The 12,406-nt window shown below is 52.7% G+C and overlaps 1 protein-coding gene across 1 annotated transcript; it reads right to left on the bottom strand.

The window, feature by feature from the left end:
- Positions 1-2,976: 2,976 nt before the first annotated feature.
- Positions 2,977-12,179, bottom strand: AP2S1 (adaptor related protein complex 2 subunit sigma 1). Its single transcript, XM_024768713.1, has 5 exons — positions 12,032-12,179; positions 9,490-9,639; positions 3,896-4,009; positions 3,570-3,629; positions 2,977-3,360 (listed from the first exon to the last, which is right to left on the bottom strand). Exons 1-5 carry the CDS (start codon positions 12,032-12,034, stop codon positions 3,259-3,261), a joined length of 429 nt encoding a protein of 142 aa, XP_024624481.1. The 5' UTR covers positions 12,035-12,179; the 3' UTR covers positions 2,977-3,258.
- Positions 12,180-12,406: the final 227 nt, after the last annotated feature.

The following is a 12,406-nucleotide window of genomic DNA, read 5'->3' as shown; positions in this document are numbered from 1 at the left end:
TCCAAAAAGATGTCCTTCCAGATGGCTCTCATCTCACACAGAATAAACCCAATGTCCTCACCACAGCAGGTCTGACCTTGTGTATTCTGTCTTCCACCTCTAATCCTTCTATTTTATGAACACGTCGCCTCCACTGTCCTTTTGCTCACTCTGTTCCGGCTATACTGGCCTCCTTGCATGTTCTGCCTCAGGGCCTTTGCACTCACTGTTTCCTCTGCCCACAATTCTCTTCCCCTGAAATTTCCCATGGCTCCTTCCCTCACCTCCTTCAGTCTCAGCTCAAATGTCACCTCCTCCAGCCAGGCCCTCCTGACCATCCATCTAGAATAGCAGTGCCATCTGCCAGGCTTCCTTCTGTCCTCATTTTTTTTTTTTTTGTGGTACGTGGGCCTCTCACTGTTGTGGCCTCTCCCGTTGCAGAGCATAGGCTCCGGACGCACAGGCTCAGCGGCCATGGCTCACCACGGCATATGGGATCTTCCCGGACCGGGGCACGAACCTGTGTCCCCTGCATTGGCAGGTGGACTCTCAACCACTGCGCCACCAGGGAAGCCCTGTCCTCATTGTTTGATTTGCCTCCATTTGCCTCACTTTCTGACACACCAGACATGGACTTGCTTCTTTATGCATTGCCCCATCACCCCCAGGGGACTGAGCTCTCTGAGGGCAGGGGATTTGTTCTGCTCACTGCTGTATCCCCTGGTGCTAAAACAGTGACTGGCACATAGTAGGTGCCTGAGAAACATGTTGAATGCACAAATAAGCAAACGCTCTCTGCATCCTTCCCTCTGTGAGTCTCAGGTCTGTGTGTCCAAAGGCCTCCTGGTCCTTTCCTGGGTGACCCCCCAAGAGCTCACACTCACTCTAGTGGGTTGATGGTAGCCCCCAAAACATGTCCACATCCTGGAGCCTATAAGTGTGACTTTATTTGAAAAAAAATTACATCTTTGCAGATGTAATTAAGTTAAAGACCTTGAGATGAGATCATCCTCGGTTATCTGGGTGGGCCCTAAATCCAATGACAACTGTCCCTATAAGAGATAGAAAAGTAGAAGATGCAGACATAGAGGAAAGACCATGTGAAGATGCAGGCAGAGACTGGAGAGATGCAGCCACAAGCCAAGGAATGTCAGGGGCCATGAGAAGCTGGAAGAGATAAGGAAGCATCTTCCCCCAGAGCCTTCAGAGGGAACACGGCCCTGTTGACACCTGGATTTCAAATTTCTGGCCTCTAGAACTGAGACGGAATCAATTCCTCTTGTTCTAAGCCACCTAGTTTGTGGTCATTTGTTACAGCAGGCTTAGGAAGTTAAAACACTCTCCATGTTCTAATAACCTTGGCATATTCCTCCAACCTGCTCTTTCCCCATCTCGGGAAGGACCTTACCTCCCACCCCGTCACCCAGCCGAAGATCCAGGCCTCAGCCTGGGTGCCCCCCCTGACACCCTCACCCCTCCAGGGTGGTCAGTCTCGAAGTCCTGTTAGTTTAAGCCACCAAGTTTGTGATAACTTGTTACAGCAGCAGCAAGAAACGACTACACTGTTGGAGTGATGGTATCTAGAAGGGAATTCACCTCCCCAAGCCTCTGTGTCCCACATGTAAAATGACAGTGATCGTGGTCAGTGCTCACCGTTCACATCTATAAACATCTTTTCTCTCACAGGGCTTTGCACACAGCAGGCCCTTGATGTCTGTGCAGTGAAGGCATGCTTACTGATGCGAGGTACTACCCTAAGCTGTCCCGGGATTAACTCATTTACTCCTCAAGCACACACCATGAGATTAAAAACCATAGTCGACTCACTTTCCAGATGAAGAAACAGAGGCAAGAGAGGTTAAGTGACTTACCCCAAGGTTGTATAGTGTGTATGTAGCGAGCTGAGACACAACCTACCCCTGCAGTTGGGAGACCGACGCGAAGCTGGGTCACATTAATGCAAGTGGACGGGAGGTGCCTAGCATTGTCAGCTCTGCCAAGGATGCCAGTCACGGCTGCAGCCAGCAGCCATCACTCTGCTCTCAGTGGGCATGGGGGGAGGGGGCACAGCCCCTCCAGAGGGCACTAGAAACACATGGGGGGGACTTCCCGGGTGGTCTAGTGGTTAGGACTCGGCGCTTTCACTGACATGGTGCTGGGTTCATTTCCTGGTTGGGGAACTAAGATCCCAGAAGCCACACGGTGCAGGCAGAAAGAAAAGAAAAGAAAAGAAAGAAATACGCAGGGGTGTTTTCTGTTGTCACAAGTGCTGAGGGCCACTGGGTACTGGCACTTGGCAGATGGAGGCGGACAGTCTTACACAGTGAAGAATCTTCCTACCCCAAGTGCCACTGCTGAGAACCACTGAACGCTGGGCCCAGCGCCTGCACCTCCGGCCTAGTGGTTAAGAACGAGGATTCTGGAGACGCCTGCCTGGGCTCAAAAGCAACCTGGCTCATCTGCACTCGCCACGTGACCTTGAACGAGTCTTGCAGCCTTCTCTGAGCTCAGTGACCTCCTCTAACAGTCCCTTACTCATCGTCTTGCGAGGATGAAGTAAGGCACTACACGTCAAGGCTTAGAACGGCGCCTGAGAGACATCGGTGTTGGCCCGGAGCATCATTATTCTAGTAGCAAGCGCTCAGTGTCGAGATCTGTCACCGCTTCCAGTCCCAGCAGCCCTCTGTGGGCAGAAACGGGTGGGAAAGCATCTGCACTCCCCCTCCCCCAACCTCAGCATGAGCAGTTCCTTGGGGTTGTTTTTTGTGTGTGTTTTTCTCTTCTTGACTGCCCTGCACGGCTTGTGGGATCATAGCTCCCCGACCAGGGATTGAACCCAGGCCCCCTGCCGTGAAAGCTCAGAGTCCTACCCACTGGACCACCAGGGAATTCTCACGAGGAGTGTTTGTTGACTGACTGCCTGATGCACTGATGGCAGGGCGTCCGGAGTTGCCCCTGGTTCCCAGGGAAGATAGGCAAGGGCTCAAAAGACACGAGGCCAGGCGGGGACCACAGGTTTACTGGGGGCTCCACGCACGCACTCATGGCATCACACGACAACGGCATGGTTACTCGGTACACGCAAAGTGGCCTCCGCCCACAGCTGGGGCCCAGAGGCCGTGGGGGGCGGCCCCTTCCCTTGTGGCCCAGACCCGGCTGGGTGTCTTCCTCCGGGGCAGCTGAGGGACGGGGCTGCTGGGGTGGACCCCGGGCCTGGAAAGGGGAAGGGAGCAGGCTCGACCAGGGGCAGGACCGGGGGCGGGAGGGGCCGGCCCGCCCTCACTCCAGGGACTGCAGCATCAGCAGCTGTTTTAGCACCTTCGTCTGGCTGGTCTCTCGGATTTCGCCGGCCAGGAACATCTCGTCCACGACCGTGTAAACCTGAGTGAAGGGAGGGTGAGGGGAGACCTGGTGTGAGAGGTGGGGAGACCCCCAGGATGCTGGTCTAAACCCTGGGGGCTGGGGGCTCTGATGCCCAAGGGCCAGGAAACAGACCCCCGCAGAGGCACCGGGGCGGCTGCGGGGGTCCAGCCCACCCCCCTTCCCCCTCCTCCGGCCCCCTCCTCATCTCATCTTCACCAGGAGCCCACCTTGTAGAAGTTGAACACCAGGTCCAGTTCACAGACGTTGTGGAAATATTCGTTTAAGACCTGGGAGAGGAAGACAGAGGTGGTGAGAGATGGGCAGGGAGAGAGAGACACACACACAGAGACAGGAACAGAAGGCATCAGAATGAGATGGCCAAAAAAAGGCAGAGAGAAGCTGAGGAAAGGGGAGAGACAGAGACCAGAGGAAACATCGAGGAGGGCAGAGAAAGACAGTGGCCCTCCGCCCCCCGCCTCTGAGGGGAGGGCAAGGAGGGCCCATGCATCCCAACAGAAGGGACGCGAGGGACGGCACCCGCCTGCCTGCGCACCTCCACAAAGTTGTGGATGGCCTCCAGGTAGGCCAGGTTGTTGTCGTTGACATCCACACAGATGCAGAAGTAGAGGCCGGCATAGCGTCGGTAAATGATCTTGAAGTTCCGGAACTGCGGAGCAGAGAGGCAGGTAGTCAGTGACAGGGTGTGCCCAGGACCCAGTGTGCTGGGCAGGGTGGAGCCAACATATTCAGTCCTGCGTTCCACGTGTGGTCCCTGAGGCCCTGTTCTGTGTCTGGCCTTGTGCTGGGGACACAGTGGTCCTGGCCCTCCCTGCCTAGGGCTCACTGTCCAGTGGAGACAGATTCATCCTCAGTCATCCCCTGAGTGGGCAGGGCTAGACTGTGAGAGCCCCAAGGGGGCAGGCAGCTGACCCAGGATGGGGGTCCGGGAGGGCTTCCTGGAGGAGGGGGCATCTGGACTGAGATCTGGAGGATGAGTAGGAGTGAACGGGCAGGAGTGCTTTAGGCAGAGGGAACAGACTATGCAAAAGCCCAGAGCCCAGAGAGAGAGGCAGGGGTGTTCCACGGTGTCCATTCCCCTCTTTCTGTGGCTCCCTGTTGCCTCTGGAGAGAGTCAAACTCCTCAGCCCGGAACTAATCTACTCAATCATTCCACAAACACTGCCTGAGTACTTACTGTGTGGCAGGCTTTGTGCTGGGCAGTGTACACTCACCACCTGTAACCAAGACAATCTCAGCCTTGCCCTTAACTGAACCGTAAAATAAATACAAATATTACTACCTTATCACATACACACAATCCACGAATAAATATGCATGAACCAGGGACGCAGACTCTAATTTTATACGCATGTGTAAGTAGCTAAAGTGATAGACACGTAGAGATATGAATACTGGCTTGCAAAGTTCCATGTCTTTGGCCAAAATCTGAAAAAGCCAGCCTGGCGTGTGTGCGTGTGTCGCCACCTGGTGGCGACTGCAAAAGCCAACACAAGTCCCTGATGTTTTTTTCTTTTTTTAAAAATAAATTTATTTTTATTTATTTATTTTTTTCACTGCATTGGGTCTCCGTTGCTGCGTGCAAGCTTTCTCTAGTTGCAGCGAGTGGGGGCTGCTCTTCGTTGCAGTGCGTGGGCTTCTCATTGTGCTGGCTTCTCTTGTTGCGGAGCATGGGCTCTAGGTGCGTGGGCTTCAGTAGTTGCAGCAAATAGGCTCAGTAGTTGTGGCACACGGGCTTAGTTGCTCCATGGCATGTGGGATCTTCCTGGACGAGGGCTCAAACCCTTGTCCCCTGCATTGGCAGGTGGATTCCTAACCACTGCACCACCAGGGAAGTCCTCAAGTCCCTGATTTTTATTTATTTTCTTCCTACTGTATCCTTTTGTTAATTCCTATACTTTGAGTATGTTCTCTAACTGTTTTTGGCCACACTGCTCAGCTTGTGGGATCTTAGTTCCCTGACCAGGGATTGAACCTGCACCCTTGGCAGTGAAAGCGCAGAGTCCTAACCACTGGACCGCCAGGGAATTCCCAGTATGTTTTCTAATATTATTACAGTAGTTCCTGCACATAATCCATGGATTAGTAAGACTATATCAAGAATAAACCTACCTAAGGAGGTAAAAGACCTGTAGTCAGAAAACTATAAGACACTGATGAAAGAAATCAAAGATGACACAAACAGATGGAGAGATATACCATGTTCTTGGATTAGAAGAATCAATACAGTGAAAATGAATGTACTACCCAAAGCAATCTACAGATTCAATGCAATCCCTATCAAATTACCAATGGCATTTTTCACAAAACTAGAACAAAAAAATCTTAACATTTGTATGGAGACACAAAAGACACCGAATAGCCAAAGCAATCTTAAGAAAAAAAAAACAGAGCTGGAGGAATCAGACTCCCTGACTTCAGACTATACTACAAAGCTACAATAATAAAGACAGTATGGTACTGGCACTAAAACAAAAATATAGATCAATGGGAACAGTGTAGAAAGCCCACACGTGCGCCACAACTACTGAGCCTGCGCTCTGGAGCCCGTAAGCCACAACTACTGAGCCCGCGTGCCTCAACTACTGAAGCCCACACACCTAGAGCCCATGCTCCGCAACAAGAGAAGCCACCGCAATGAGAAGCCTGTGCACCGCAATGAAGAGTAGCCCCCACTCACCACAACTAGAGAAAGCCCACGTGCAGCAACGAAGACCCAATGCAGCCAAAAAAAAAAAGACACATGCACCTCAATGTTCAGTGCAGCACTATTTACAATAGACAGGTCATGGAAGCAACCTAAATTCCCATTGACGACAGACGAATGGATAAAGATGTGGTACACATATACAAAGGAATATTACTCAGCCATAAAAAGGAACGATATTGAGTCATTTGTAGAGACGTGGATGGACCTAGAGACTGTTGTACAGAGTGAAGTAAGTCAGAAAGAGAAAAACAAATATTGTATATTAATGCATATATGTGGAATCTAGAAAAATGGTACAGAGGAACCGGTTTGCAAGGTAGAAATAGAGACATAGACATAGAGAACAAACATATGGACACCAAGGGGGGAAAGGGGGTGGTGGTGGGATGAATTGGGAGATTGGGATTGACATATATACACTAATAGGTATAAAATAGATAACTAATGAGAACCTGTTGTATAGCACAGGGGACTCCACTTGGCTGAACAGTAGAAACTAAAACAACTACACCCCAATTTAAAAAATAGTAATAAAAAAATTAAAGAAAAAAGAATATATTCTGCATTAGCAGGTGGACTCTCAACCACTGTGCCACCAGGGAAGCCCTCTACTTTTTTTTAAAACTGATACAGATACATGATCAAATGTTTGAAGGCCCCTGCTCTGGAGTTGAGGGTTCAAGACAGGAAGCCAAGAGGGCAGGAAAACTTGATCTGGAGAAGTTACCAACTGACTGTCATAGCTGGTGTGGCCTTGGCAGGATCTGACACTGAGCATCACTCTTCTTTTCTTGAAATTCGCCCTTTCCTGCTGTCATCCTCCTGGCTCTTTCCTGTCACCACTGTGTCACCAGCACTGCCCTGCACAGGGCTACATGCTGGAGTGGGCCTGGATTGGGAGCAACCTAAGATGCTCAGGCCCCCTTGTGACAGTTTCACCTGACCCGCCAGCCTTTCTGGCTACTCCTGTCTATTCGGGCCTCCCTGCCCCTCTCTGGGTCCCTCAGTTGCTGCCGTTTCTAGCACTCAGTGGGGGACCCACCCTGCGCCGGCAGCAGGATGCCCCGGGACAGCGGGCATCCCTTGACGTCCCCACTCCTCTCCCCTCATCCCCTCCTGGACATCTCCGCTGGGATGAGAACAGACACCTCAGGGCTGACCTTCACCTCAACCTGCTCTTTCCTGAGTCGGCCCCATCTGAGAAAGTGACAGCGCCCCCTACTGGTGGCTCCATTTTCTTTCACACACCTTATCCAATCTTTGGCCCTTCGGTTGGCTCTACCTTCAAAATGCTTCTCAGCACCCCTACTGCTTCCATGCCAGTGCCAGTCACCAGTATCTCTCACCTGGACCTCAGAGGTCACCTCCTGAGTGGTCCCCCTGCTTCTGCTCTTGTCCCCTAGAGAGGGATCCCTAAAGCCTAAGTCAACCCATGTCGCTCCTCAGCTCAAAACCCCTCCGTGGCTCCCGTCTCACTCAGAGCAAGAGCCCAAGTCCTCACCATGGCCCACAACGCCCTGTGCCTTCTGCAATGATCTCATCTGTTCCCACCATCCTCACTGGCTTACTCCACCTCAGATAAACTGGCCTTCTTGCTATTCTAGGAATGCCCCTGTACATTCCTGCTGCCTCAGGGTCTTTGCACTTGCTGTTCCCTGGGCTTGAAATGTTCCTTTCTCAGATATCATCTCCTTCCACTCCTCAATTTCTTCAGGTCTGGGCTCAAATGGCCCCTCTTCAACGAAGACCTCCTGACCAAACCATCTAAACCTGCATTCCAACCCCTGCTGTACACACCCCAGCAATTCCACCCCCACAGCTGTTTCTTTTTTCTCCCTGACACCTATCACCACCCGATACACTGTATCTTTACTAACAGTCTCCCACCCACTAGAATGTCAGCTGTCAGCTCTCCAAGGGCAGGGACTGGGTCTGTTTTGTTCCCTGCTGTATCACCAGTGCCTAGAACATTGCCCGGCACACAGCAGTCCCCTGATTAATATTTGTTGAATTCTACAGGACAATCAGCCTGGTCTCTTGAACAGGCTAATCTCGTGGGAATTAAAGCTGGAGGCACCTCAATAAAGAGACCAAAGAGACATGGAAACCAAAAGCAACGCCAAGATCCTTGACTGGCTTTGGACAATCAGTTTTGATGATTTGGGGGAAATTTAAGTATTGACTGGGTATTAGAGTAATAGTAGTAAGGAAGTATGACTCATTTTATCAGGCCTGATGATACTTTGGTCATGGAAGGAAGTGTCTTTATTTTCTGAGATGTATCCTGAAATATTTAGGGATGAAACGTCATGGTCTCTGTAACTTACATATATTTTTTGGCTGTACTGCACGGTTTATGGGATCTTAGTTCCCCAACCAGGGATTGAACCCAGGCCCTTGGCAGTGAGAGTGAGAAATCCTAACCACTGGATTGCCAGGGAATTCCCCCGTGATCTCTGTAACTTAATGGAAAACACTACAGCAAGGGATGGTTCATTATACCATTCCCTACTCTGTGTGTTTGAGCATTTTAAGTTTTTAAAAGGCACCAGAAAAAAAAAAGTTGTTCGGCCGAAAAGAAGAGAAAAAGGTAAAACAAAAATGCAGGACTTCCCTGGTGGCGCAGTGGTTAAGAATCTGCCTGCCAATGCAGGGGACACGGGTTCGAGCCCTGGTCCGGGAAGACCCCACATGCCGCGGAGCAACTAAGCCCGTGCGCCACAACTACTGAGCCTGCGCTCTAGAGCCCGCGAGCCACAGCTACTGAAGCACACGTGCCTAGAGCCCGTGCTCCGCAACAAAAGAAGCCAACGCAATGAGAAGCCCGCGCACCGCAACGAAGAGTAGCCCCTGCTCGCCGCAACTAGAGAAAGCCCGCACAGCAACGAAGACCCAATGCAGCCAAAATTAGATAAATAAATTTATAAAAAGAAAAAGAAAAGCAAACTCTTAATACTATGAAATCTGGGTAGTTTGCAATCGACTTCTCTCCTGTTGTACTAACCTGTATGCTGGAAAAATTTCACACTAAAACGTACCCCCCAGGGCTTCCGTGGTGGCGCAGTGGTTGAGAGTCCGCCTGCCGATGCAGGGGACATGGGTTCGTGCCCTGGACCGGGAAGATCCCACATGCCGCGGAGCGGCTGGGCCCGTGAGCCACGGCCGCTGAGCCTGCGCGTCCGGAGCCTGTGCTCCGCGATGGGAGAGGCCACAGCAGTGAGAGGCCCGCGTACCAAAAAAAAAACCCCAAAGTAAGGAAGACCGCAAGCATGTTGAATAAATGAATGTGGTAAGTAAGGAGGGCGTGAGGCATTATTGCCATTAGAGGTTCGGCAGGAGGCTGGGAAGGAGGGGTCAAAAGGAAGCAAGGAAGTGGGGGGTGCATTTTGGCCGGGGGTGGGGGGGTAGTTTCCCGTCACCTCCACAAAGTTGGTGTGTTTGGCATCTCGGACAGTGACCACAGCGTGCACCTCCTCGATCAGCTTCTGCTTCTCATCGTCATCAAACTGCATGTACCACTTGGCCAGGCGCGTCTTGCCTGCCCGGTTCTGGATGAGGATGAAGCGGATCTGGGGGCAGCAGGAGGAGGGAGGGAGAGGGGTGGGGAGGGCGGGCCAGTGCTGGGCGGCCCTGCCCAACAGCCCCACCCATCCCCACAGGGGAGACAGGGCCCACGCGTCCCTGCGGCCTGTCTTCCAAGGGTCTCAGCCACGCCCCAGAGCCCAGCCAGGTTGGCCTGGCCACACGCTCCTGTCCCAGGTCCCCCCCAACACCCCCGTGATTTCTCTGGCCAACTCTGCAGTCATTTCTAGGGCACTAAGTCCCAGGCTCCACCAACTCTCCTCTCCCTGACCTTGGACAAAAGATCCGCCCCTCTAAGCCTCAGTTCCCCACCCCCCACCCCCACCCCGGCAAAACAAGTTTCCATAGAAGACCCACTTTGTCAGGGTGTTCTGAAGGTTAAATAAGTTTATAAATTTAGTCTAGTAGCTGGCACTAGCAGGTTCGCTCGGTGTCGGCTACGATCATCACCAGTGATGGCTAGGAAATGTGTTTTTATGATTCTGAAAAGCCAGCTCAACTCTCATAGGGCTACTGTGAACACTGAACAAGTTGATCCCGGAAGTGCTCTGTACGGTGCCTATTACATACTGAGTGCTAAAGAAAACGAGCTATTATGACTGAGGCATTTGACCAAGTGGCTAAGGACACAGACTCCAGAGCCCGAATGAATCCTGGCACTGCTGGTTGTGTGTCTGCAGGCAAGTTACTTAACCTCTCCGGACCTCAGTTTCTCCGTCTGTATAATGGATATAACGAGAGTACCTCCCTCAGGAGACTGTTGCAAGAGATATTAAATATAAGAGGTATAATACAGTGACTAGTACATACTAAGTGTTATACAAATATTAGTTCTTAGTAATATTATAATTCATCGGCATTTGACTTTGAGAAAACCGTGGCCCAAGTTCACGTAGCTAGGAAGCCTGCCTTTGGGCTCAGTTCTGTTTGAGATGGGCAGGCTTATGCCCGTTTTATAGATGAAGAAACTGAGGCTCAGAGAAAGGAAGTCTCGCAGCCAGAAAGCAGAGCTGGGAGTCCAAAGGCTTTCCTCTGAACCCCCTTACCCTCACTTGTGGGAGCCTCCACCCACTGGCGAGAGTCTGCTCTCTTTCCTAAGCCTCACTCTCCACACACTCCATCCCTCCTCCTCCAACCAATCAGGCTGCACAGAAACAGGATATTACACTCTCCTTCCAAGAACCCCTTCTGCTGAGCCAGGGAAAACCACTTCCTAGGGCAGGGGTCCTGGCAGGCAGGGAAAGTGCGTGGGGTGGGAGTTGGGGGGACCCATGCCACACAGCCACAGCCTGGGGGCAGAGCCAGAGATAGATGGGGTATCTAGGGAGGAGAGACATAGAAGCCAGTCTACACAGCTGAGGGAGAGCTCTGCCTCTTACTCCTAAGTTCCCTCACACGCCTCTTCCTGTTTCTCCTCCCAAATAGAATCTCTCCACCTCAGGGAATCCACAATGAGAAGTCCCTTCCCTCCTGTATCCTCGCCCCTCTGATGTCCCCTCTTGATGCTCCCCAACCTTCTCTGTCTCCAAGCCCCCTACCCGGGAGTTGTTCCCTTTTGACTCCTGCTTTCTCCGTTTCAGTGCCCTCTGTCAGGTCGCCCCATCCCGATCCCCGGGGAGCGGTGACAAATCCAATGCCCAGTCCTTGTTCCCAAATCCCCATCCCCACCTCTCCCACTTCCATGCCTACTCCCTACTCTCCAAGACCCCTCCTCTTGCAAAGACCTACTCCATTGCTCCCCACTCGTTTCTAGCATTCATTCCCTACGCCAAGGCTTCTCCCTTTTATTGCACACTTTCCCTGACATTAAAGCCCCATTCCCTACAGTTGTCTACTTCCCGTCTCCAGGGTCCAGTCTCTTCCCCTCGAGATACCTCTCTCATCAGCAGTATCCGGCCCAGTTCCAACACCCCCTCCGCCTGCAATGTCAGCTTCCTGCCTCTAGAGACCCCCTCTCTCATATCACAATGTCTCCCATTCTTCAACTCTCCTGCCACGCTCCCAGAGTCCTCCTCTTAGGATGTCCCCTCCCCACCTCCAATTCCTTCTGCCCATCTCTGAGATCCTCCCTGATCTCTTGCCTCCCTGTTTCAAAACCCTCCAGCCACCTCCAGTGTCTCCCTCCCGCACAGCCCTCTCCCCTTGCCACCTGGTCTCCAAAGCTCCCTGGCCTCGAGAGCCCGGTACACTCCAGCGCTCAGAGCCACCTCCCGGTTCTCCCCTTCCCCGGCCTTCTATCGGCCCCAATCCCGAGAGCCCGCGCCCGGCCCAGACCATCGCACCGCAGCAGGGGCGGCTTGTCAGTATCCCACCGAGTCTCCAGTACCTGCACGTGGACCCACCCTTCCCCCGTCCCCAGCGTGGGCGCGCCCCCGTTACCATGGCGACCCCCGTCCGGACCCCAGAGGCCCCGGTCCCGCGGCTCCTGGGCGGCTCCGGCTCTAGCAGCTGCTGGGGGACCGAAGGCTAGAGCGGACTTCCGGGAGACGAACTCGCCCGCCCTCTCGCGCACAGCCCGCTGGGAATTGTAGTCCGGAAAAAAATGGGTTCGCTTGTCTGGGAGGCAAGCCTGGGAAAAAAGCCGGTTTCGCTTCCCAGCATGCTGCGCGACTGTCCGTTTCCTACCTCACGGTTCGGACTCCAAATGCATGCTGGGAGCCGTGGGCGAATTGTAGTCCTCCGAGGACTACAATTCCCGATACGCTTGACGGCCAGCAGTGAGGCGAGCGCTGCATCCTGGGAAATGTAGTTCCT

Source organism: Neophocaena asiaeorientalis, unplaced genomic scaffold (genome assembly GCF_003031525.2).
Source record: "Neophocaena asiaeorientalis asiaeorientalis breed wild unplaced genomic scaffold, Neophocaena_asiaeorientalis_V1.1 scaffold629, whole genome shotgun sequence".
Lineage (NCBI taxonomy): Eukaryota > Metazoa > Chordata > Mammalia > Artiodactyla > Phocoenidae > Neophocaena > Neophocaena asiaeorientalis.
Note: the sequence above shows the minus strand (reverse complement) of the source record. Positions and strands in the feature narration are given on the sequence as shown.

Excerpts from the sequence above, each read along its gene's own strand:
- AP2S1 (XM_024768713.1), bottom strand. Across the intron at positions 3,630-3,895 it reads CCATCCACAACTTTGTGGAG|GTCTTAAACGAATATTTCCA; the intron begins GTGCGCAGGCAG and ends TTCCTCTCCCAG. Across the intron at positions 3,361-3,569 it reads TGGTGTTCAACTTCTACAAG|GTTTACACGGTCGTGGACGA; the intron begins GTGGGCTCCTGG and ends CCCTTCACTCAG.